The sequence below is a fragment of the Anopheles bellator genome, chromosome 1 (genome assembly GCF_943735745.2).
Source record: "Anopheles bellator chromosome 1, idAnoBellAS_SP24_06.2, whole genome shotgun sequence".
NCBI lineage: Eukaryota > Metazoa > Arthropoda > Insecta > Diptera > Culicidae > Anopheles > Anopheles bellator.
The window spans coordinates 60,054,936-60,080,093 of NC_071285.1; the positions used below are offsets into that span (position 1 = coordinate 60,054,936).

Below are 25,158 nucleotides of genomic sequence, written 5' to 3' on the forward strand. Positions count from 1 at the left end.
TTCAACTCTACAATTATGATAATGTAAATTACATTTTTCCCTTATTTCAGACAATTAACGTCCATTTTCGTTCTATCGTTCGCTTTATTCGCCGAAAAGGTGCGAAGGTACCTTCTCTACCTTGATGCCAGACATATTTTACTGGGCTCCGTTTGATATAAAGCCTTTTCTGGTTTGGGTCGAGCAAAGTATAGTCATGGGTTGCAGCTGTAAAATGGTGCCTCTATTTATATCGCTAGCCTGGAAACGATTCGCCCCCGTGTCCGATTTGATGTTACGCAGACCGCGTTTCAGGCTGTGTGGAGAGCATCACAGAGCATCGCTGCACACTCAAACGGAAATGTTTGAGGTGAAATATTCAATTAAGATATTATTTGATTTACGGCCACTAAATTGACTTCGATCGTCAGTCTAATAACATCCATCCCGTGAAAGTGCTCTCTTGAGCCGAACGCTCGTGTCCGTCGGACTTCAACAAAAATAGCATTGCACAACGGGTCTGGGCCCGGAGAATGCAGAAGCAAGAAAGCAGAAGCTTCGGAACGACACGGCACAGATTATAACGTAGTGAGCGTTCTACGAACGTTGTTATCGTCATCGCCTGGTGGGATGGAATAGCAACACGAACTGGAATGCATGGAATGATTGCCTAAGAGTTCATTTTTTCTTCGTCACTTAGAGCGTTTCCAAACCCACCACAGTTCGCTCCCAGGGATGCCAGGGAAAAAGTACAGGATCTCCAAGACTGGCAGGAAGCCAAGTACTTTCTAGCTGTCTCAGTTTATCGTCACTTCCTTGGGGGGTAACACCGAAGAATTCTTCAACGGCCAGTTAGTCAGCGTCTGACTTCGAGATAAGCGTTCCACAATGGCCGTTTTTTTATATGTTGTTTCAAAGACGGCTGTTGAAGCCAGATGGTTAGTATATCGTCATCATTTGTAATGCGTCGCCGCGGGAGAAGGCTTAAGCGACGGGTGTCTGGAAATTCAAAAATCCCGGTAGTCCAAACACGTTCGTGAGCATCATTTTTATCCATTCGCGATAAAGCAACGTTGTCGCAAAAAGTGTTACTTAGAAACGCGTTGATTCCATGTGATGCAGTCTGAAAGACCAGAAACACAAAGCTCCAGGGAGCTGAGCTTAACCTTACACTAGGCAGCTGTGGCATGCGTCTTTATGTGAAGAGCAACGGATTTCGTACCACAAATCCAACCATAGAGTTTCATGTAACCGTCCAAAGTACGAACTTATCTAGTTTTGTCTCTTAAGAAGATAGGATTTCTGATAATAAGGAAATTTGTCTCTGCTATTAGAGAGTGACAATGATGTTGTCACGTCAACAATCACATCCTAAAACAACGTATCAAGCTGTGTAGCATTTACCAGCGTTAAAAAGAAATTCAAAGAACTAAATGAAACATAAACCATCATTGGTGCTTCAGCAGTTCTTGGTCGATCAGTACACAGTTCACGTGCCGAGCTAAGAGAAAGCCGGAGGCATTTCGACTTTCTCGATTTTTCGATTTTTGGCAACTATTTTCCGGGTATCAATTGGTCGAGTGTCTGTTTTAGGAAAAAGTTTATCATAGAGAGCAAAGAAATTGGCTAACATCGAACGATGGCGAAAAATTCAAACCAACAGAAAATTTCTTCGGCACGATAACCCATCGGAAGTCGTCTCTAGTCTACTTCCTTTTCTATCAAAAGCAAAGCCATTTGTCTTTCTTCTTATGTGGCCGTGCTCAGTGCGAAGATTGGGTAGTGCGGCGATGCAGAGTTGGAAACAGAAAAACCTAGTTAATTAAATTAAGCTTTCGCCCTTCCGGTCTGCCGGTTGGTTATCGAGCAAACCCTCCAAACGCCACAACGAACGCTGGTGAAAACACAGATCGGGAACCTGTTTTACTCAATCGAACGAACGTAGCAAAAATACCCAAAACCGATTTTCTTCGGCTAAGACTAAAATACAAAAACGAGAGCTTTGGTGGGCAACATTCGAGACGATCCGCCTGGCGCGATGGTTTGAAAGGTGAGAAGGGTGTAATCCGGGCTCCGGAAGGTCTTAGCATAAATTAGTGCTGATCTTATCGGAGGCAACATCGTTTGAAAAGCCTAGACGGAAGTGTTTGCTAATGTCAATTTATTCAACTTCTACAAGCATATAAGTATTCTGTTTCCGAATATGCTAAAAACGGATAATGTGTCTGTGTACACATGTTATAGAATATAGATTTAGCATTTTATTATATGTATTCACGTGTTGAAAACTATTATCTACTATTTGGTGACTAACTCTACCCGTAGTGTTCTCTTTTGAAAGAGTAAAGTATTCAAAGAATAGAATAAGTTAACAGAGACTCTTTGTTTATTTGCTTTCATTTTTTGTACCACACATCTATTGCATGCCAATGAACGATGAACGTTCCCACGCAACATTATGTCGTTCGGACGGTTGTGGTCTTGGTTTGGCAATTGATGGCGGTATTGAACATTGAACTTCACTCCCGATTTGTTTGAAGTTAGCCCTTACAAGATTCAGGGTCCTACCAAGCCTCAACCTACGATATCGTGGATAAGGTTGATTAATAATTACCGATTCCCATTTAGGTACACGGTCGCCCGTACATCGAACGCCTTGCAGCTGTTTCCTACGGTCGACGTATTCCGGACCGCGTGACTAGCGGTAACGTTTGGTGCCATCTGCACTGCGTCAGTTGATATTGACACTGAGTAGAATAAAAGTGAAGTGAGCTTTGACTGCTTTAGTTTGATAACTCGTAACAGTAAGACAACTCATTGCACCGCGGGAGTGCTCCGTCGATGCACTCGTTCAATATCTATCGCAGTTGAGGGTTCAGGCTTCAGCATATTTCAAAGTTAAAAATTTCCTGTAAACTTCGTGCAATAAGTTGCAGCTTTAAAACAAAAATGACGATCAAAAATACCGCAGTGGATGAATTTTGCTTACAGAAACTAAGGGATCTTAAGCTTTCGCCACACATTTTTGCACTTGACCGTCTATGGTGTTGCTGGACCGACCAAAGGCTCTCTTGTTCCTATTACTCAAAACGCTTTGTACACTTCCTTTTAACCAACGTAGACGATCGATATTACAGGCACACACCGAGGTAACCTTACAGCTGTTCGTCAAGTCTATGGATTATGTAAGAAACGTGCAGTACTGTGCGTCTCCATCACGCAACCTCCAGCGTCACCAATTTGTTCTATTACCGCTGCTACCAGCAAAATCATTACTTCCTCCCTGTGGCAAATAACATAACGTTAGAAATTGTATGAATGCGCGCACTTCTTGATTGGTTGGGCACACTTTCTGGTCGTACTTTCGTTTTTATTTTAACGGTATTCGATTACCGATCTCGAGAATAGCCAGCACACCATGGACAGACGCAACAAGAAAACAGCATGTGCTTCTGTTATACTTAAATTAGATAGCGAAGCGTATTTGGTGCATCAGTGAGGTTTGCTGTTTATTGAACTGCTCGCGTTTGCTCACTTTAAATTTTCGAACACTCGTTAGCGGGCAACAAATAACCGCAAAAACGTTTGGCAACAAAATTATGGACAAACAATACAGGGGGGAGGTTCTACAAACAGTCAATGCAATCAGCATTGGCTTTATATGCGTCGCTCCCGTTGCGCCGAAAAAAGGCTGATGTTTGCGTTTCGTCTATAACGTACATTTGCTTAATATTTGATAATACCATTTCTGTTCCGAACATCATTTTTAACATGGATTAGACATAAATGTTAGAGTAATCCAAGGCATAAACCCATGTTAGGTACGAATACGCTTTACCACTAAAATAAATAAAAATGCGACCTGTTACCCGTTCTTTCTTTCGTTCTCTCTTCCTTTCTGATTCTGTTTTATCTTCCCAAACTTCTAGTGCTCCAATTGAATTATTGTAATAATTCATTTTATGGATAAAATGATGCTTTTCGTTTATTATTTGTTCACGCCTTCGAATCCGATGGCGTAATCTTTTCCAATTCAATTCCCCGTTAGTTGCCACTGTGATTGCCTGCTCGCATTGTTTCCGGCGTTCCTTGGTTCACGACAAACAAAGGATTCATGGTTGCCACACCGTACTTGACGTTACAATCGGAACAACCCTTCTCCCCCCACCCGTATCGACCAGGCGGACCTTCGTGTCGGAAGCTCTACGTTCCGGATTTGCTCCCCGATTGCTTTGGTAGGTGGAGAACGGACGGTCCGAGGACGGGAGCACCCCAACTAGCCTGATCAAAACGTTCCGGGATGGTGTGAAACGTGTCCAAGAAAGAGAAATAGCGAGACCAGCCGAGTAGGACAACCGCGAAAACAACGCCATCCTTGCCATAAAATGAAGAGAAAACAGCGCCACGGAAGCACTCATCACGAGCGTGAGAACTTACCGTCCCAGGACCGTACTCCGGGAAGGCGGACGGAAGGATCGATGCGCGGATCGTCGGATGTTTTGAAGCCTTGTAGGGTTCGAGCGTTACTGAGTGTAGAAGTGCTTGTGTCCACGTGTATGTGTGACCAAGAGAGTGATATTCCCGTTGTAGTCTAAGGCTCATTTCCACGCACACAAATGAGAGGTGCGTTAGTACACGAAATACTCGGCGGTACAATCAACTGAATCGTAAAAATCGCCTCTCTCGTTTTCCTGGCTGCTCATTGCCTTTTCTTCTCGCTTGTGCTCGCTTCGTATCATGGGCACAGTGCTACTAGCGATGGAATACGCACTTTCAAGCTTGCTCTCACCGAAACGCCGTTGGTCCACTCCGCCGAGTGACTATTTCGAACGCGAAACAGTGACCGCAAAATATACGAACAGGATGACAGGCCGGAAGGGAAAACAAAGCTCTAAGGCTTCTCCACAACATACCAACTCACAAACGCAGGAACGTAGTGCATTCGCTAACAACGCTTCCACTTTCGGGGGGAAGGTTTCCGTTCTCACCTTAACCTCACTGGCGGAAGGTTATTCTTGCTTCGGTAGCTTTGACGTTTCTATCGCCGCGACTCGCTGCCAGGATAAAGGAAGCGGAAATGTTATTATTTTTTCTTCTGTCGTTCTTCCTTCCTGCTGATTTCATTTCTCAATTTCGGTAGAATTGAAAATGTTGCATTGGTTCATGTTTAGAAAGTAAATGTTCATAGGTTTTCTAGTCCTTCGGCCTTCTTGTCTGAGCTGCAAGCCTGTAGTCTTGAAATTTGATTTCCATTCTTACCCTTATTTACCTTTAATTTGCAATCCCGCGATTCAGAGGGTCTGTTGATTAAACTTTTTTCCATTTTCCAGCACTAATCACCAGAACAAAGGCCGGACATGTGACCAGACGGCCGCAGGTGCAGTGGCACACGTAAACCGACGGACAAGTGTGCTTTCGACCGCCTGGTAACCCTTTCCTTCAACCACATTTTTCCAGTATCGTAGTAATTTCAAATAGTAATCGACTAACAGTAAGCACAGTCACTTCTAAACGATTTGTAAAATTGGTAGTCAGGTGAGGGATCGTATTGCCGCGAACAGTGACGATGTTAAAAGTCCAGGAACGACTGAGATCCTCTCACGGTACGATTCTCTCAGATTTCGATGGCAAAGATATTTCCGCAACGACGCCAAGTGTCCTTTGCAACAAATCATTCAGTGGACTCAGCATTTTACTTGACATTCTCGAGCTATGGAATTTTTGGTAAAAAATTTCTTGATACCAATGAAGAAAATATGAGCAGCCTTGACACGATGACCATTTCACTTTTGGTGAGTATTTCTGGAATATCATCAAATGCCTTTGTTCACTCACAGGCGCAACCACGGATGCTGATAAAGTTTCATCACTTGCACTAGCCTCAACGATTGCTATGATAAATCACGGTAGGCGCCAAACTGACAAGTGAATCTAATCGGTGGCCTGCGAACGAGCAGGCTGACAAGTTGAACACAGCACAATGCACCCAAAACTGAAGAAGCGTAGAATTCGGGATCATCTTGGCATCAAGTAATCGCACTGCACACTGCACTGCAATCCGGAACCAAGGTTTTCGAGTTTCTTTGACTATGCTTAGCCACAAGAAACTCGGTCGCGATTTTTTACATTGACATGGTTGGCAACGTACACGCTTAAAATTATCACTCGGTCGTGCGTCTTTTATGTTACCTCGGGTAGTAGAGACCGCGAGAACCACAGGTGGAGTAAATTCCCTTTTACAGCTTGATGCTTGGCGAAGACATTTTTATCAGCGTAGTTGTAATAGCAGGCACAATGCTGAATTCTAACATGAGCAACGCGACCTACCACATATATTGCACGCAATAGCAGTGCGCGAACTTTGAACTGGCGACCGCACACCTGAGGCTCATCGTGGTTGAAAAGCCATCTCGCTCACTGGTTCCAGGGAGAAAACTGAGGGTCACTAGATCGGAGTGAGCCTTTACTATTATATCGCGTTGGCCTCGACTGAATCGACCGCCAGGGCACCACACAGAACCGCTGCTGCTGTTGTTGTTCCACTGCTGCTTTTTTATGTAACATCACCATTTGCCATTAGCTTGCCAGCTGGAATGACTGCCCGGACTGCCACCGTCACCGGAGGGATAACACCTATTCCGTTTTGCCTCGTGCAGCGATAAAGCAGGGACCCGGGACCCCGTCCTGCGAGAGGGGTTGGATTTGCTCCCCACGTTGGCCCCGCCTCAAACACCCGTGATTAGTCCGCGCTACACTAAACACTACCACACAAAATATGGCCCGGAAACGTGCCCCACGAGTCCTGCCAAAGCCACCGTTCATCCAATTCTGAGCCGCCGTCACACTGGAAGGTATCTAATATATCCTTGGATTCTTCCTTCATCGGGCCTCGCGCTTTGTGGTCATTAGTTTGTTGTGTGGGTTCTGTACTTTAACATCACACCAGATGAACTCCGGACCTCGACTGGAAGTAGTGCAGAAGAAAGGAAATTGAGTGCGCATGGACAGAAATTTATTTTGGCGGGCATTCGCGTTAGCCTCGTACGTGTCCTGTATTTCGGAAAGGTAGTGGGGGCGGGGTGGCAGGATGAACGGTAGTAGTGCGTTTCATTTGTTGAATTTGGTCACACTCTCGCCGATGGATAGAATAACGCGGTGTAGGATGGTTGAGAAACGCGAGACGAACGGGGACAATTTAAAGAAATTTCCACAAATGAATTTACATATTTAAGCTTTTTATCATATGAACAATTCTTTGACGTCACATGCACAGGCAAAGTGGTGAGACGAATTTGCATATAATCGCTGTAATGCATGTCACTTGGAATAAGACCTCTTGTTGGTATGAAATAGAAAAAACCAAAGGATAGTCGTGTTTATGCGTCGCACGATTCCGAAGGGCAAAATAAATGACAAATAAACTACATAACATTGATTAATCGCAGTAAACTGTTGCTTCACCATGTGATTTTAAGTCGTGTGGAAAGCAGAAACTGGTACAATGAAATCAAACGAGCAGGATCTTCTCATTTTGAAATTCGAAACGTACGACGAATATCTAGACTCACTGGTCGACGGGAAAAGCCTTCAATATTTTGGTGATAGAGAAAATCTTATCAGTCTCTTCCGTACGGGCTACCGGTAAGGCTTGGGGATCTCCCACATGCAAAGTTCTGTACGAAACTCTCTAATTGTAACAGAGCCCTGACGAAGGATGCATTTGAGGCACAGAAAAATTTTCTTCAGGTGGCGAAAGATCCCAACACAGTGTTTAGTCGGAACATCGTGCCAAAGAATGAGTTTCTGCAGGAACTTGCTTCCCGTGAGCGTCCCAATAGATTGGGTTTACTATCGGTACGTGCAACTTGTGATGACGGACGCCAGCAAGCTTTTCGACCTCATAAACATTCCTTTTAGACAATAATTTACATTCGTTCGATGAGCAAAAATGTTGAAATTTCTGGCTACATTGACTACGAGGAAGCACTCCGACGTGTCCACAAGGATCAGCTATACTCGAACGACTGGAACGCAATATTTGCTGGTGAAGCCATCCTTCGGCCGACACCAGTCGATCTGCTCTACTATAACGCCAAGACGGGAAATAGCTTACGGAACAATTCCCGCAACTATCGCATACTGTGCGATCCATTGCGGGGCATACTATTCCGAAACATGTACGATCGCAAAGACGTCATTCCGGATCCGATGTCGAACTACTACGGAACAAACACAAGCCGCCTGGTGGTATCTAGCGAAGTATACGAACAAGTCGCATTGTACGACCATGTGGTTCGTATAAACTATTAGAGCACTAGACCGGGATCTTCTGCTGTAGCAGCGGCAGTAGAATCAATAGAAGTAAACTCTCAATGATGCGGTCCGTTTCCACCTCTTTTTAAGGTTCGTATGTTTTTCTTTTAGTTTCACACGTTCTTTCCCCTAAACAGTTTCAGGTTTATGGCAATCCGCTTGTTCTCTCCTTATCTATGGCTCCTTGATGGCGAATGAACCTTTTTATCGTTGGTGGAGGAAGGCTTTCCAGCGCGTGCGTCCTGGAAATTTGGTGCTATTTCTCCTGTATAAGCAACACACACATAAGTGAGCGAAGTGTGGGAGTCTCGCGGGTGGTGGGATACCGCAAGGATGCGTTCGCCACCGTTGTCAACGCACACCGACACGCTTGCGCCAGTGTGGGTTATTGTTTGTTACAACAGCTAACCTCCTTCACCGCGGCCTGTATTCAGACTCGTCCTTGCGAAGGTCCTTTCATGTTTGCTCTCTTTCTCTCGGCGGTTTTGTCCTTTTACTCCCCTCGTTGAGTAAGCGTAAATTTACGATTACTATACTGATGCTTGTTTCGCGCGCCAACGAAACCGCAGGTCCATCGGTCCTGGCCACAGAAAATATGGTGACCCTGGATTGTCACATATGCACTGTGTCATTGTAGTCGTGACACAGCAAGCAACAGGGAAACGAAAATCTGAAGACGAGCTTTCAGCGTTGTTGCCCATCCAAGCCTGACTGAGAAGAACCCCCGCGAGTTCAGTGGCTCGTAGCTCTTTTTCCTGCTCAACACTAATTTACACATCTACACATAATTTGTTGCAACCCGAAGCTAATAAGTAATTTAACCGGAATTTTCGTCACTTGCTCTGCGCCGTCGGTCGGGCAGTGCTCTTGAACCTAGCAACGCCCACAGAACCCAAAACAAATCCCGTTTTACAACCGGCGTGAGCGTGCGTTGGCGTGAGAAAAATTGCGTAGACACGAGATGCGCCGGTTTGCCATTCAGCCCGTGAAGGGAGACGATTGTCGTGCGTTGGCGGTTTGAACGCTTTCGTCGAAGCGATACGCCTACATTTGAAGGCGAACTTTAGCTTTGAACATGTTCCACCAGTATCCGGAAAATCGGGATTTTCGGGAGACCCAGATGCGTGTCATCTTCGCGCTTTAAACGAAAATGTTTTCCTTTGTAATACTTATAAATCGCTAAACGATTATATAAATAGCTAAATTCTCATCATGCCAACATTTTACTCTAAGGTAACACACTTTGATACGCTAGCTACACGCATAAGTTACAAGTATATAGTAAGAATATAAGTTACAAGTTATCGATTCAAGAGATTTAATTTTCTGACAAATAGCAATCACCATGACGAAAAAAATGTTACACATTTCAATAATGCTAATAATGATTAATGATAGCTAATGAAAATGTATACACGTGTAACATCAAAACTTATCTCAAAACGACTCTTTGCAGGACTTCATTTGAAAATTCGACAAGACCCGTTACTTGCGTTACGCATCGCTGATTCGGCCACCGGCCACCTTTCTACTCTTCTACTGTTCTACTGTTCTACTGTTTTTGCCGCCATGGTTGCCAAACCGCTCTTTTTCATTGTTCGTGAATGTGCGAGGCCGAAAACAACCGTGAATAGGAAGCAAGAACAGACGCGTTTCTAACCGGATCGTGCGTGCCGACGAATCTTTGCGAAACCGGAAAATCAGCGTTTTCGATGACAACGTTTTCACAGTTCCGCATTTTACGCACGCAGTGGACAGAAAATTAGCCGGGAATTGTGTGTCGTTCCGTCCTGCGTGGTAAGCGCACACACATACACATACATGTAACGGGTATTGCACGCTTCGCGATTCGGCCGGAGATTCGGCCAGCTTCCGGAGGTATTTCGCTGATAATTCCGGACCCCCTCGCGGAATTGGGCCTTTTTCGTAAGGCTTTTCGACATCATCACGCCGCCTTTTAGGTGGTACGTTTTCTTCATTCTCGTTTGTCGCTGACCGGTAACCCGGGCAAGTAGGGATTATCGGACGTGTCGTACCCGGTCTTCGAATTGTATCAAAAAGTGACGTGTGACGAAAGAAATCATTCTTAAACAACATCTACGGACGACCCTCCGCGGTATACGGTCCGCAAACCCTTCACCAGGACACACCTTTACCTTGTAAGAACATGGGTGCATACCTTTCGGAACCGGTCACGACGAAGGAGTCGAGCGATGAATCGAACGACTTTCTCGTTTCCGGTGCCAGCTCCATGCAGGGTTGGCGCATCAGTCAGGAAGTAAGGAATGCCATTTGATCTGCCACAGTAAAGAAAGTACAACTATTCTTCCAACCTTTTCCAGGACGCACACAATTGCATACTCAACTTCGACAAAAACGTTTCGTTCTTCGCGGTGTACGATGGGCACGGTGGAGCGGAAGTGGCTCAGTATTGCAGCCTTCATCTGCCCAGCTTTCTGCGTACGGTGGCCGCATATGGGGAGAAAAATTTTGAACAAGCGCTAAAAGATGCGTTCATCGGGTTTGATGCAACGCTGCTCAAGGAGAGCGTAATCCAGGAGCTAAAAGTGTTGTCGGAGAAGACAAATGGCAACGAAGAAGCAGAGGAAGATGACGAAGAAGAGGATGAGTACGATAATGTGGATGATTTGCGTGAAGAAGCACGCATGCCACTGGACGAGGTTCTTCAGAAGTACCGGAAGGAGATTAAGGCCAGTAATTTGGTGGCAGCGGCTACAGCTACCAAGTCCCGCCTGATACAGGCGATGAAAGATGGCGATTCTTCGAAACCCATCTCACCGCTGCTCAAAGGTAAGCGGCGGGAAGTGAGCAGTGAACGGGACGACGAACTGGCTGGTGGTTCGGGAGCGAAAGTTCCTGGTAACGCTGTGGACATCGGATCCGCCGAAGCAGCCCCAGCAGCGACTGGGAGCAAGATTGTCGATGGTGGTGCTGGTGGTGGTGGTGATACGGCCGCCGATTCCACGGTCAGCAGTTCTAGCAACAATAAGACGGAGGAGGGACTGGACGGGCGAGCCATGGCAGAGCAAGAACCCTCCTCGTCCTCCTCGTCGGCTAGTGGAGCAGCAACGGTAGCAGCAAAGGAGGAGGACCAAAGCGACGAAATCAGTGACACGGCTGGCGCAGTGGTAGCTACTTCGGCCACAGTGAAACCGGAAATTGCAAGCGTCTCAAAGGAGAACTGTGCTCCGGACAGTTCTTCATCGGATCGCAGCAAACAGCAGGCGGTCAAAGTGAATGGAGACATAGGCAAGGCCACGGCTTCGTCTGCCGCAGCCGTATCATCGTCCTCATCGGGTGCTGCCGGTCAGGAAAATGGTGTCGTTTCGAGTGATTGCGACAGTGGGGCAGGGAATGGCTCCAAACTCGCCCAGACCCCTTCGATCGCTAACGTTCACAGCAGCAGCACCGCCAAAGCCGCCAGTGGCAGCGGTGCCAGTGAAGCTGGCAACAGGGAAGTTTCAAAGAACGGGCCATGTGCGGCCGAAGCTCCAAACGATGACGACGACGACACGGAAGAGGACGATGACAGCGATTCCGACGTTATGGAACCCATCGAAACTTCCAGCACGGAAGATGGTGAAGAAGAACCCTATGGGTAAGTGTTTGGATGGATGGGCAAAATGCGGCACTATCGAATCTATTTTGTCACTATCCCAGTGAGGAAGATGGCGACGAAGAAGAGGAAGAGGAAGAAGGCGAAGAGGAAGCCGAATACGAGGAGGAGGAAGATTACATGAACGAGGAGGACGCCGCATTCATGAAGAACATTACGGACGAGCCGGGAAAGGATAGTGGCTGCACGGCCGTGGTAGCACTTCTGCACGAAAAGGACCTCTACGTAGCCAACGCAGGTGAGCAGGAAAATTGGATGGTGTAAAAAAGGAGGGCAGTGGATGGAAACTAACGAAGCGTTTTCGCCTATGTTGTTTGCAGGAGATTCGCGATGCGTTGTTTGCCGGAATGGCAAGGCACTTGAAATGAGCTTTGATCACAAACCCGAAGACACTATCGAGTTTAAGCGGATAGAGAAGGCGGGTGGTCGTGTTACGCTCGATGGGCGTGTCAATGGAGGATTGAACCTGTCCCGTGCGATCGGCGACCATGGCTACAAGATGGTATGCACCCCTGCTATGTATGCTGTTGAGCCTCTCTACATCATTCTTATTCCCTTCTTGTCTCAATTTACACTTTCTTCACTAGAATGGTTTTTTGCCGCCAGAAGAGCAAATGATCTCGGCCCTACCGGACATTCAGAAAATTACAATCGGATCGGAAGATGATTTCATGGTGCTGGCGTGTGACGGTATCTGGAACTTTATGACCAGCGACGAGGTGGTACAGTTTGTCCAGGAGCGCATCAATAAACCAGGCATTGCATTGTCCAAGATCTGCGAAGAGGTATCATCCCGCTTTCGATTATCACAGTTGACTGCCGTCCGTTGCCAGCCTGTAATGACATTTATTTTCCTTTCGATAGCTTTTCGATAACTGCTTAGCGCAAGACACCAAAGGAGATGGGACCGGTTGTGATAACATGACGGCCATCATCGTCCAGTTCAAGCCCACTTTCGCCGATTCTGCATCGCGGAAAAGAACTGCTGCCCAGTCTGTGGATGCATCGGAAAATATCGCTGTATCATCCGGGTTGAAAAAGATCAAAACCGACACAGCGACGACCGCGGCCAGTACAAGCAGCACTGGCGATGGGAATGCTTCATCCACCACTGACGGAGCTTCCGATGGCGCTACAGCAGCCAGCATTGGTGGTTCAATGGCAGTTGAAACGAGCGAAGAAACGGAAGCAGCGGCAGCGGTTGTCTCGATTGCGGCCACATCGATGGACACAACTCCGGCAACAATCGCTGCTGCGTCATCCGAGGCAGCATCTTCTTCAACGTGAAGCAGCTTCTGCCCTTCGACGTCTGCTTAAATTTTGCGACAGCAATTCTCTGGACATCAGACCGATACGGCGACCGGCAATCGCGGTGGCGTGTTTGTGTCTGAGTGTCAATGTTGAGGGAAAAGATAAATCGAAGTGTAGTTTTAGAATTCGGTATTCTGTTGAGTCTCTCCATCAGGTGTTTCTCATCGAGGAGGTTAGTTCATCAGTTCATCTCGTTTAGATTTTTTTCTTTTCTATCTCCCATTTCCCAAAGAAGTAGAAAAGAAAATATGGGCCACATCTTGTTGGCTAGCCCCGCAGCCGAGACGGTGGTAATGTGAATATTTTCTCGTTTGGTGATTTTCCTCGATCGCTCATATTCAGTATTGTGTTGGTGCGGCCAACGAATTGAAGATGTGCATACATATTCCGCGGAGTGTATGGATCGCATTTGAGGAGCTCGAGTATTACCACGCGAGACTATGACGTGTTTTTGTTGTTGCGATACAAATTGCCTACGGAAGTGTTGTTAGAGGCGCACTGTAATCCGCGGGGGATAAACTCTGTTCCAATATGTTTTGTAATGCACTGTCGTTCGATGTCAGAAAACGAGAATAATTTATAATTTAATGCGGTAAAAGTCCCGGTAGTGAAGGTAACAAAAATGAAATATGTAGTGATGTGTTTTTGAGATCAATGAATGTTAACCCGAGAATGGTTCCAGCTCTGCCAAGAGTTTTACAGAAAAACGAACCATTCACAAAATGGAAAAATTCTTGACTAAAACTATGCCTCTAACTCAATGAACTATGAACAAACTTCAATGAATTATGAAGGTAAAAAATTTGAAAAAAAATTATTCAACTGTACATACTTTGTCAATGTGGAAATGGTAAATTGAGCAAACAGATGAGAGGCAAAATAAACAAAGATCCTTCGAGGATGATTTCGTGACTGTTTGTTAACAAACAGTTTCCGAATTTATTCAAACAGTACGATAAAAAGAAAAAACCAGTTGCGTTAAAATCCATCAGAACTAATCAAACATTGAGAGGGTAGAGAGTGACTAGGTGTAGGGTTAAAAAGAAAACAATCACGCTACAGTTCAGCGCTGGTATGCGTGAGGTAAGATGGAGCAACAGAACAAAAGGATTCGTAAAACTGTATCTAATATAAGAACAATAAAAATGTCTTTTAATCAATGTGTCCTTCATGTCTCTCCTTACATGCAATTCGCAATTGGAAAATTTTGACATTCAGTCGGTTTGGTTGCGTCGTGTAACCCATAGCAACCTTCCGACAAACTTCCGTTTGTTTAGCTTTTAGCTATAGCTGAACTCTGTTCTCAAGTCTGCAGAAGTTCAAATCATCTGTTCCAAAGTCCCAAGGAATACATTACAGAATGGGAGAGGAGTTTGGTAAATCTGGGCTTTACATTGACGACCTTTATGCGATCCGCGTCATCGATCCAGAGGTAGCCAACGAAACAAATGAATTGAAGGACGAATGTGAAAAATTTACTGACAGTAAGCTGATCACTGTTTCTCTGATGCTTGTGGCGCAAAACACTAATGTATATCGTTTCTCTTCCCACAGAGTTAACCGAGTTCCGGCGGATCATCGATCAGTTTGGAACCATTATCGAAACCTTTGCAGTGGAAGTGGACCAAGAAAAGATGCGGGCTGTCGGGGTGCAGAATATGCTAAAAACATTCTCCAAGCAACGAGAATCCGAACAACAGCAGATACAGGTTAAATTTAACGTTGAAAGATTTTTCTACCTGATATCGGAAACGATATTTCCTCGTGTTACATTTTCAGAGCGAAATCATCGAGAAAATGGTTGAACTGGATAAGCTGAAGATCGAGTACCAATATCTGCAGCGGATTGAGTCGGAACAGCAAGAAATGATTGACAATTTTTACCAAAATCAGTGATCTTTCGAACAGCGTTTGAATGTACTTATCCGTTTTTATTGGTATTTTGCTATAATTGTCACAACGTTTGGTGATCGCTATTACACTTTAGTACAATATTACATGCGAATGGATTGTAGTTTTCCCCAGACATTATCTTGCCCCATGTAAGATTTTGCCTAGAATATGTAGTTTGAACTGAAACTCATTTCGTTTCGGATCACGCAACACAGTTCATTTAAAACGAAACTTGCCACTAATTATTTTCGGTGATGCAGAGAATGAAATAGTGCAAACGTGGTTTAGCAATAAAACCAAAAATAACTCCAAAGACGCCGATTAGTATTCTGAATGTACTATCCCTGGTGATTAGCGTTGAGTGGACATACCTATTATTGGTCTAGTGAAATTAATTCAACCACCCGAAGATGGTGGAATCGCACACACTGGAATCTGGTTTAGTGTGCTGTGTGCAAGATCCCGCCTTGCCGCTCTCCTCGCTAGTTCCTCTTTGGCAACAACTTCTTCCTTAATCCTAGCGTCGGAGCGAAGGCCAATCATGTGGGGTTGTTCTGCTTGTTTGAGCGTAGCCTCGCCAATCCTGTTCTTTCTTCTTCTTCGTCGCTCGTGTAAGAGCTTATACCACCCACCGCACCCCGCAGCGATGTTGCTTGCATCAGCTCCTGGTCCGGCGCGTTTTTGTTCTCGTACAGCAGTATATTCAGCGTTTCTTCAAAGATACGCGCTTCAGGAAACTCAACCTTTGTGTGCTTCTTGTCGGTGGCATACACGATCGAGGTACAACACACTTCGATCACTTTTTTGCCGTTACCATAGAACGACCAGCAGCAGATTTCGCTTGATCCGATAACATCTTTAATGAAGAACACGCGTCCACTGAACCGCAGCGAAAGCTTGTCGAAAAGCTCAATATTCTTTAGCAAATTGTCGTCCGACGTGTGCGTGTACGAATACTTGTTATTATGCCGGTTGATCAGCAGCTTCACCACTGGCTTCGTGGCCGTGCTGATTAGGTATTGTTCTTCCTTCTGCGATGTAATCAGAGGAACCCGACAGATCGGTTCTGATTCGCGCGATTCCCGCTCTTTCTTCGCAAGCAGCTTTTCACAGGCGTCTATCAGCTCTTCGATGCAATAGTACTTCGATTCAGCCAACAGTTCCGCAATTCCTTTCGCCGTTCCCGGCAGTGCAACGCTTCCGTCGCGTAGAAAATTAAGAATTGTGCCAAAATGCGACCCACAACGATCGATTAGAATCCATCCTAAGGTGTGAAACCGGGGAATAAATAACTTGCAGAAAAAAGGTATGCGTTCATGCTTTTAAAGTACCTTCCGAATCAGTCAGAACTTCCAACCGTCCGCTAAACATTGCCCGGAGCATCGTGTCCTGCTTGCAGAGTGTTCCGATCGTAGTGTAGTGAAGGCAGCCTCCCACGTTGAGCTTCACATATTGTGACGGATTGCCTTTGATGAGGGTTTTTTGGTCACCCATCTTGAAAGTCGCTTCTCCTTCGGGCTCAATCTTGTCCGGGTGTTCGGAGGGTACGCAGCAACGCAACGTTACAGTTACAGTATGCTTCTCAAATTAATTATAGCTTATTTGTAATGAACCTCCGTGACCAACTTATTAATATAACTATTGCTTTCTGGGCTACACTCTACAGATGTCGCGGTCTGTAGCCGATTTCAGGAGCAACTATTTTACGCAAACTAATTGAATCAATTCGACAGAAAAACAAAGCAACGAAAGCAGATGACCCAAAACACACTCGGCATTCGAAATAGGTTTGAGAAACGTGTTTGTTTGAATGGGTCAGAATTGTTTTACAATTCTACTGCACAACAAATGTTTCGAGACCATTTTTGTGCCCGTTGTAAATTGTAAATTCATGTTTTGTATTTTGTTGCTGCTCCAATGAAAATTCTACGCGTTATGTCTGTGCCAAAATAAATAAACTTGTTCTAATAAAATAAACTAATAGTCGTTTATTTAAGCGATTTTGTAGAAGCGTTTACTTCGTACTTTAATAAACAGAAGTTGCTTCAATGTTTTGCATGAGAAAAGCTATGTTTTCTTACATTGAAACAACTATGTTTTCTATATTTGTGAAAGGTGAAACAACTTCAACTGTCAATTTTGCGCAGCCTCAGTTACATTTTTGTATGCTAAAAACATTTTCATGTTTTATCGATAGTTTCAGCACAATAATGACCGATTTCGAGTACTCTGGTAAGACCAATTATGTTTCATTATATTCTGCATTTATTACCACACTGACAATCGCCATACAATTACATTACAGACATTAATCCCGCGAATGAGCTTGAAAAAAGGATCGCGGATGCATTTCTAATTTTCGATCATCACGGCAACAAAACGGTGGATGTTCGTGAAATAGGAACAATTTTGCGGTTTTTAGGTAGGCGCGGCTTGGATTGAGATTTCCGGATTTTGATGCAAATTATTATAAACAGGTTGCGTTCCCACCGAAGCGGATGTGAATGAGGTAATCTCAGCAACGGAATTTGAAGATTCGAATGGAACTGTACATTTGTCCAAATTCTTACCGTACGTTAGCCAACTGATAGCTGAGCACAAGTAAGTTCGATGAGAGGAGCCCTATGAAGGGTGTTTCTTTGAGTGATTCTGTTTTGCTTCGACTGATTGCAGAATGGAACCGGCTCCGCCAGAAAAATTGCTTAAGGCGTTCCGTGTACTAGATCAAGAGGGCAAAGGGTTCGTCGACAAGGAGTATATGACAAAGCTTATCACCGAAGAAGGGGAACCGTTCACTGTGGAGGAGCTGGAGGAAATGATGGCAGTTGCTGTGGACATGGCCACCGACAAGATTGCCTATGAACTCTACCTAAACCAACTGTTGGTATGTCGATTGACAAAACCCCAAGGCTTGCCGTTTTGCTATCCTTTATTTTATTTTTATCATCTAGCACGAACCACTAGATTCCATTTACGAACTTGCCGATGAGTTGCGCAACCGAAATCGCTAATTTTTATTTGTTTTCTCTTCAGGTGGATTTCTAAAATTGCAGACCACTCGAGTTTAATAAAAATCACCTTTCGTTCAACAAATAATTTTTTTAATGGCATCGACATGAGCTTTGTAGCATTTGAAACTACACAGTGGCACGTTCGTTTTGGAACAGTTGTACCGTTTAATGTTGGAACAGTTGGATACGGCGCAAAGCGTGGGTTTGGGTGGTTCGCGAGGTGTTTGAGTTCGAAGCGGAAAAGCTACACCCGGCGGTAGTGAAATTGAGGCCCCGTCGACACCATCAACGTACGTTATCATAGGTACTTTTTCTTTAATCGGTCGGTTCTTAATCGCTTTTACCGACTTCGAGTCCTGCTTTTTAAGTAACCGTTCCATGGTTTTCTTCTTGTCTTTCTCTCGCTTCTCATCGGCCATCTGCTTGCGTTTCTGAGATTTCAACTGTGCTTTCTGTATCGCTTCAGCCGTCATTACCTTTTCTTTGTACCCCGTCGGCAGTGACATAAGCAGCTCCGACCCCGGCGAAGGATCTTTGTCGGTGCTCCGTTCGTACATTGCCCGTTGTCGAGCCGTCATCAGTTTCGGATCTTTGGGCTTGATCTTTTTCAACTCATCGTCTACCTCCTCCAGCTTGCCAGATTCGATCGCATCGAGCCAACGTTCTTCCTCGCTGGACGTGCCGCTGTCGCGCCCCTTCGTACGTTTCTTTTTCTGTACCTTTCCCAATGCAGCTAGCGCCTTGACCGGTGAAGTTGATTTTTGTGGTAGAGCATGTTGGAAATCACTTAAAAGCTCCATCTGCGATGCGCTTGAATCTACCGCTGCCTGCAAGTCGCTGCTACTTAATTCGGTAATGATTTCCGGTTCCGGGTCAGCTTCCATGTATTCGATCTCTTCCACCACCTCAATGGTTTCATCCAAAGCCTGTTCTTCCGCTATGTCGTAAGCTTCCGTCACTAATTGCGCTTTCGATTTCTTGTGTTTCTTGTGTTTTTTATGCCGCCGATGAGAGGTTTCCGCGGGTTCGTCATCTACGAATAATAATCACAAGAGGTTTAGAATTTTATCTTCGTTATGAACTGCGGAACTTACTATCCCTTTCGGTGTACGAATCTTTCTTTTTGCCCATTTTGTTCTGTTTAAAATTCGGAAATTCGCGTCTGTGAAATTCGCGTTTGTTTACAAACTCAACATCGAAACCCAGTGAAAAATGTACTTCACAGATTATCCTCGCATTGACGTTTCCCTTCAAAATCGCCATGTGTTTTGTTAGCTGCGAAGTAGAAACGAGAATTGTTTTGTGAGAGAGTATAATCCGACGAAAGATCTATTGCAACATGTCCAAATTCCAGCATCTTATTGTGGACACGTCGGCGTTCATAAAGAATGTGCAACTGCAAACTTTCGCCGAAAACTGCTACACGGTGCAAGGAGTCTTGGACGAAATCCGCAATGATCGACAACTGAAAGCATTGACTGTGTTACCGTACAGGTTCGTCAGGGGTTCGTCAGACGCTGTGGTCCAAGCGCATAAGTGGTTTTTTGCCGGACCTCGGTGGGCTCGGTAGTGGGGTGACGTAGTATTAAAATCTTGTTTGTCGATACAAATCTGCAAATGCAAATAGGAAACTGTATTCAAATTATCTGTTATATTTCACAGCTTACGGGTAAAGGAACCGGATCCGGATGTCGTCGCCAAGGTTGTAGCATTTGCGAAAAAAACCGGCGACTATGCGTCGTTGTCGATGATCGACCTGCGTGTGATCGCTCTTACCTACGAACTGGAAACGGTCCATGTAGGCCGGGACCATCTTAAAGAGGAACCCAAAGCGGCGGTTACGGTGACGGCGGCCACGAAGCCAAAAGAACTGTTGGGATCGGAACTTACGAAAGGTTTCTATGCACCATCAAAAGCCAAATCGGAGCGGCAAGATAGTGTAGCCAACGACTCTAAGGACGATGGCCATGAACGGAAGGAACACCAGCACGAGACGGATTTTCAGGATGAAGTTAAGGACTCAAAGGGAAAGAGCTTCGACACCAGTTTGCTCGAGGCAACAGATGAGCTTTGCGATGTGGTTCTGAAACAGTCAATCAGTACTTCCGACGACGAGAATAGTACTGACCCGGAAGAATGCTCAGAAGCAAGTGAAGAGGAGGATAACGATGAGGGTTGGATAACTCCGTCAAACATCCAGCAAGTGAAGCGTGATTATGGCCAGGACTGTCTGGAAGAAACTGTCTCTCCGGTCGCTTGCATGACAACCGATTTCGCGATGCAAAATGTGTTGAAGCAGATTGGGCTGAAGATAGCCGCTCTGGATGGACGTGTGATACGGCAGTCGCGCACGTATATCTTGCGCTGTTACGCTTGCTTCAAAACGACACCGGACGCGACGAAAGTGTTCTGTCCGAAGTGTGGCAACCGCACTCTGAAGAAGGTAGCTGTTAGTCTCAACCCAGACGGCCAACAGATCATTCACATCAACAGTCGACGAGCGCTCACGGCCAAGTATAAGAACCAGCCAGTGGCAAAATTCGAAGGTGGTAAACATGCCACCAACCCTTTGCTGTATGAGGATCAACCGTTGCCTCAGCAGCGTATCTCGAATAAGGCGCGCAGCAAGACGAACGCCCTCGGAGATGACTACATTGCCGGCTTCTCGCCGTTCGTAATGCGCGACGTGGACTCCCGATCGGCCGTCCTTCGGGGCTCCTCCAATCTGAAGCAACGGATGACCAATCTTTCTTACGACAACAAGCGTCGAGGTTATCGTAAGTGAAGTGAAGGCAGTTTTCTTCGGCATTCCTATGTTAACGTCGTCTTCGGATGCTTTTTAAATTTGTGAAATACACCATGGAATTTCTGTTCGCCAAACTTCACAAAACAAAACTGTTTACATTGGTTTGTATCGATGCTTTTCTAATAAACTATGTTTATAACTTAAAAATAATACTCAGTATACTTGAGGTCTTTGTTCGTTTAGTGTAACACGAAAGAAATTTTTCACCGTAATATAATCCGTTGAGTCTCTCTGAGTCCATTAAAGAAAAAAAGTAGATGGAATAGCGTGTTTAAGTTACCAACAATGAGCACATCGAAATGAATATTCTGCTCATTCTCTACAGTCAAGAATGTTGCCGGGGCGAGGAAATCAAGAAATGAATAATTTGAATAATTGATATTGAATTGCAACACTTGACTGAGGTCCGCAAGAGAGCATTGTCAATGTTAACAAAAGGGTTCTAGGAGTGTGTCAGTCCGTACGATCGATAGTTGAACGATACATTTGGCATTCTAACGAAAATAAAACGGTGGACAAAACGTCACCGCCACGGGCGAAACGGCAAGTGTTAGTGTTACGATCGCATCGGATTTTTGCGTACACGCATTTTTGTATGGCTTGTTTCAATCGCCTCGTTAATCCGGGTTTCAGTCTTATCGATCCTATCGACGAAATGAGATCGTGCATATCGGAGAAATCTCGTTTGGAGCGTGAGTCGCGCTTGTTTTGGTAGTACTCAGTGCGAACAGTGTGTAAATGATGTGTTGTGGATCGAATGTGCAGACTACTCATGATTCGGTGTGCGGCCCTAAGTGCATCCGAAAGTTCGTATTGTAATTCGTTCGTAGTTCTTCTAGTTCTAGTTAGTTTTACCGGTCCCAGGTGCCTCAATATCCGTGTGTGAACTTTGGGTTGATCAGTCAGTGCTTACAGTATGTGCGCAAAGTGCGGGTAAGTGTGGTGCGTAGAGACGTTGCCAGTCCCGAGTTACTCGCCATTTTCCGGAGCGGGTGTTGTAATAAAGTCAAGTCCTTTGCGTGTGTTGAATAAATTGTACGGAATCCTATCGGGTGTGACTAATTGAATATCACCACGCGATCATCAGTGACGACAGGTATTTAATCATAGTTCTGTGTGTAAAATCGTGTGCTCTAACGCATGTTTTCTGTTTCAAATTTCAGGTGACCAAATATTCTGCAATGTTTAACGATTTCAGAGATATCTGCAGCAGCTCTCGTCATTTATTTCCTTGATGCCTAATGAAACAATGAAAAGTAAGAGATACTACGATCGACAGTATTATGTTAGTTATGTTATGAGCAAAAGTCAATATTATACATATTTTTAATCGTGGAAAAACGGACTTGGACTTCTACATTTGATACGTTAGTAAATAATGTCCGATATCCTCGATTGTTCTAACGAATAATAGCGTCATAAAGCTGAATCAACAATCTTCCACTCGTTTCCATGAGCAATTCAAATGGAATCGACTAACCAATAGAGTGGTGAAATTATGGTGGTAAATAAAGGAAACACTTTCAGTCGAGAACCAATCGACAATCCGTTACGGCATGAAAGCAGAACGGCGTGGAGAAAAATAAATAACCAAAATTTCACTGCGGCAATCCAGGAAGAAATGAGCGCCGCCTGTTGCAGGGACACGGTTGGCGTACTGTGCAATGTGAATGCTTTTTCCAATCTCGTTTCTCGCTGAAACGATGGCATCCACCATTCCGCGGTAATCCTGGTTGTGGAATTATTGTCGATCCTTTTTCCCTCTCCCGCAATGTCGCATCGCAAAAATCAAAATAGGAAGAGTATAATAGAAAACAGGGTAACCCGCGTCGGGAGCGTAAAGCACAAGCCGGTAAGTTGGTTTCGGAAGTGAAGGGAACAGAAATAAAAACATTGTCGACCAATGTGGCAAGCCCCGCGAATGGTTCTTATCTCACTGTTATATTATTGTTATTTATTGGCTGAACTCGGTTTCTCTTTGTGGGGTTCCTTCGTCTTACGTACGTTACGGTTCTATTCGATTGCTTTCGCTTCGAACTAGTTGGTTGTGTCTCTGGTTTCGCGACTTGAAGGTTCACAGTAATCGGAGAGGAAAAAAATGTGCGCGGAAACAAAAGGGGAACTGCGGAACGACATCACGTTTCGCGCTTCGTCTATAGCATAAATATACAACCTAAGCGTTGTTGTTCGTCGTGAATGAAATAAAATGCGCAAGAAAGGGGTATCTTTAGAATGGGGTTCCTCGGTAAAGAACTCTTGCAATATGCGTATCTGCTCAACGTTAAAGCGTTGGCCTGCCTGCCTGCCTGCAGCAGTCGCCTTCCTATTGCTGACTTAGTGGAGGAAACGAACCATCCATCACATTCAGTTACTCTTTGGTGGAGCTGGTCAAGAGCAAACAGAACCCAGAACCCACGGGTAGCGTTCGCCAGCCCTTGGTTCTGAGTTATGATCTTCCCTAAGGAATGCTGTATTCAAGAAACGGTTTAATTAAAACGCACCAGGGCAGTGCCAATTGTAAACGGATTCGGGACAGAAAGCAATCGAAAGCGACTCTCGTATACTAAAATATGGTGAACGGGTTTGAACGACGAATGACTGCGGGCGGGGTCCTATTGTTACGTTTTAGTTTTCACTAACTACCACATACACCTACATCGACATATCCTAACTACGCCCCATTATGTGGCAAGAAATGGCTCTGCCACCGGAAGAGCGGTGAACACACACAAACACATTTGTCTCTGGTAGCTCTCGAACTCGAACGACAACACATTGCGGAACAATTGTTTCGGTACTTTGCTTCTGTTCGCGAACATCTAAACTATAAATCGAATATTCCTTGTTCTTCCTACGACCTATCATTTCACTAATTCGGAACTGCAGGCCACATGCCGAGCCGAGGAATCACGGGATAGGAAGTAGCTTCTCTGGGACTGGAGCGAGCCGTTTGACTAATTAAACTTTATGGGTGGTATGTGGTTGCCACAGCGAGGGAAATTGGGCGGCACCGGAGGTAGGTCGGCGTGGGTCCCGATGTGCACCACAAGGTTCATCCCGATCACGATGTGGAACTGGAAGTGGCAATGGAACAGCCAGTATCCTGCGTAGTTGGAAGGTACGAAGAAATTTTCATTAGTATACAGTACCAATTGCGCCTGCTGGGCCAGTGATCGTACCGGGATTGTCGGCCCGGAATCGCAGCACGACATAGCCATTGTTGGGAACCGCGATCGTGTCCTTTAGAGGGGGAAGGTTGAACTGTCGATTCAGGAGACCGCGCCGATCCAGGTCGAGGGTGTGGCGCAAATTAATCTTCTTCACGGTGCTGTCCGGCGAGCGGCCCATACCGATCACGTGAAACGCGTGGCCGTGCAGATGGAACGGATGGCTCAGGTTTTCTTGTTGCACTGAAGTGGGATCAAAACGGTTCAATACTTTCCGCAGGCTCTGCAGTCAGGGCTGGTTGGCTTACCCTCATCGACCAGCACAACCTCTACGATGGCGTTCAGCGGGATGTCGACCTTGTGAGTGCACATGCAGTTCGGTCCGCAATCTGGCGGCCGGTTGTCACCGTTGCAGAACTGTTCCGGGGGAATGTCATTGATCTGCGACAGCATCGGGGACGGTGGCGATACGTACGAGATCTCGTCGATGAGCGAAATTAAATGATCACCTCCTGGTGCAACTGCATTCCAGAAGTGAAACAACAGAACGAACCCGTTATCACAGTTTGAAAGCTTTTATAACCAAAAATTATCATGATGAGTTCAGTGCGGCTGCGTCGCTTTTCTAGCCGTTTTTACTAGACAATGAAGGGCTACATGAAGGCTAATAAGTTTCAAGGAAACCATTAAAACTCCGATACACCTTTCAACCAGGCCATCAGCGGGAACGTTCATACCGGGCATGTCAAATATTTGTTTTCGGGTCGGCGATGGGCGGCAAAAATTGCATTTCATTCATCGCATAACTAGTCCTCAGGAATTTCAAGCTCGCAGCAGTGAGAAGCCCACAATCGCCACCACACTGCAGTTTTTCTACCCATTCGTGGGGCCCACTATAGGGGCAAAATAATGTTCATAGTCTATTCGTCCGGCGGCAACTTCAAGCTGTCCCTAAACAGTGCCTTTCAGTCGGAAGTGCAACACCATTTCCTATCACATCATCACCAGAGCCACCAGCAGCCTCTCAACGCTGTTTTAGTT

General features: G+C 45.4%; 8 protein-coding genes across 12 annotated transcripts in view; 5 read left to right on the forward strand and 3 right to left on the reverse strand.

Annotated features, from left to right (window-relative positions):
- The first annotated feature begins 7,480 nt into the window (after nt 1-7,480).
- On the forward strand, nt 7,481-8,289 carry LOC131205320 (cilia- and flagella-associated protein 299-like). Its single transcript, XM_058197380.1, has 3 exons — nt 7,481-7,620; nt 7,680-7,833; nt 7,897-8,289. The coding sequence occupies exons 1-3, from the start codon at nt 7,481-7,483 to the stop codon at nt 8,287-8,289; spliced, it is 687 nt and encodes a 228-aa protein (XP_058053363.1).
- Nucleotides 8,290-9,935: 1,646 nt separating this feature from the next.
- Nucleotides 9,936-14,385, forward strand: LOC131207307 (probable protein phosphatase CG10417). 2 transcript variants are annotated; one of them, XM_058199930.1, is made up of 7 exons: nt 9,936-10,570; nt 10,635-11,911; nt 11,974-12,167; nt 12,250-12,431; nt 12,517-12,714; nt 12,794-13,001; nt 13,068-14,385. In XM_058199930.1, exons 1-7 carry the CDS (start codon nt 10,460-10,462, stop codon nt 13,214-13,216), a joined length of 2,319 nt encoding a protein of 772 aa, XP_058055913.1. In that variant the 5' UTR covers nt 9,936-10,459; the 3' UTR covers nt 13,217-14,385. The 2 variants fall into 2 exon arrangements, with proteins under 2 accessions (XP_058055913.1, XP_058055905.1); XM_058199922.1 differs by having other exon boundaries at nt 12,794-14,385.
- A 212-nt stretch (nt 14,386-14,597) lies between these two features.
- Nucleotides 14,598-15,273, forward strand: LOC131210889 (intraflagellar transport protein 20 homolog). Its single transcript, XM_058204203.1, has 3 exons — nt 14,598-14,724; nt 14,795-14,949; nt 15,020-15,273. The coding sequence occupies exons 1-3, from the start codon at nt 14,601-14,603 to the stop codon at nt 15,134-15,136; spliced, it is 396 nt and encodes a 131-aa protein (XP_058060186.1). The 5' UTR covers nt 14,598-14,600; the 3' UTR covers nt 15,137-15,273.
- On the reverse strand, nt 15,151-16,983 carry LOC131210878 (BTB/POZ domain-containing adapter for CUL3-mediated RhoA degradation protein 3). The gene is made up of 2 exons (XM_058204191.1): nt 16,465-16,983; nt 15,151-16,397 (listed from the first exon to the last, which is right to left on the reverse strand). Exons 1-2 carry the CDS (start codon nt 16,625-16,627, stop codon nt 15,673-15,675), a joined length of 888 nt encoding a protein of 295 aa, XP_058060174.1. The 5' UTR covers nt 16,628-16,983; the 3' UTR covers nt 15,151-15,672.
- Nucleotides 16,984-17,297: 314 nt separating this feature from the next.
- LOC131209921 (dynein regulatory complex protein 8) lies at nt 17,298-18,487 on the forward strand. 3 transcript variants are annotated; one of them, XM_058203093.1, is made up of 5 exons: nt 17,298-17,365; nt 17,439-17,555; nt 17,611-17,734; nt 17,807-18,017; nt 18,167-18,487. In XM_058203093.1, exons 1-5 carry the CDS (start codon nt 17,299-17,301, stop codon nt 18,176-18,178), a joined length of 531 nt encoding a protein of 176 aa, XP_058059076.1. In that variant the 5' UTR covers nt 17,298; the 3' UTR covers nt 18,179-18,487. The 3 variants fall into 3 exon arrangements, with proteins under 3 accessions (XP_058059076.1, XP_058059085.1, XP_058059066.1); XM_058203102.1 differs by having other exon boundaries at nt 17,629-17,734; XM_058203083.1 differs by lacking the exon at nt 18,167-18,487 and adding an exon at nt 18,085-18,144.
- LOC131209912 (INO80 complex subunit B) lies at nt 18,121-19,333 on the reverse strand. The gene is made up of 2 exons (XM_058203072.1): nt 19,239-19,333; nt 18,121-19,177 (listed from the first exon to the last, which is right to left on the reverse strand). Exons 1-2 carry the CDS (start codon nt 19,273-19,275, stop codon nt 18,219-18,221), a joined length of 996 nt encoding a protein of 331 aa, XP_058059055.1. The 5' UTR covers nt 19,276-19,333; the 3' UTR covers nt 18,121-18,218.
- Nucleotides 19,334-19,434: 101 nt separating this feature from the next.
- On the forward strand, nt 19,435-21,059 carry LOC131216082 (RNA-binding protein NOB1). The gene is made up of 2 exons (XM_058210484.1): nt 19,435-19,638; nt 19,807-21,059. The coding sequence occupies exons 1-2, from the start codon at nt 19,484-19,486 to the stop codon at nt 20,927-20,929; spliced, it is 1,278 nt and encodes a 425-aa protein (XP_058066467.1). The 5' UTR covers nt 19,435-19,483; the 3' UTR covers nt 20,930-21,059.
- A 2,845-nt stretch (nt 21,060-23,904) lies between these two features.
- The window catches only part of LOC131214957 (uncharacterized), a 62,506-nt gene continuing 61,252 nt past the window's right edge, over nt 23,905-25,158 (reverse strand). For both annotated transcript variants that reach the window (XM_058209309.1, XM_058209310.1), the window contains 3 exons: nt 24,426-24,638; nt 24,130-24,360; nt 23,905-24,053 (listed from right to left, as the gene is read on the reverse strand). In XM_058209309.1, coding sequence (XP_058065292.1) covers nt 23,905-24,053; nt 24,130-24,360; nt 24,426-24,638 — 593 coding nt within the window. The remainder of the gene's footprint in view (nt 24,054-24,129; nt 24,361-24,425; nt 24,639-25,158) is intronic.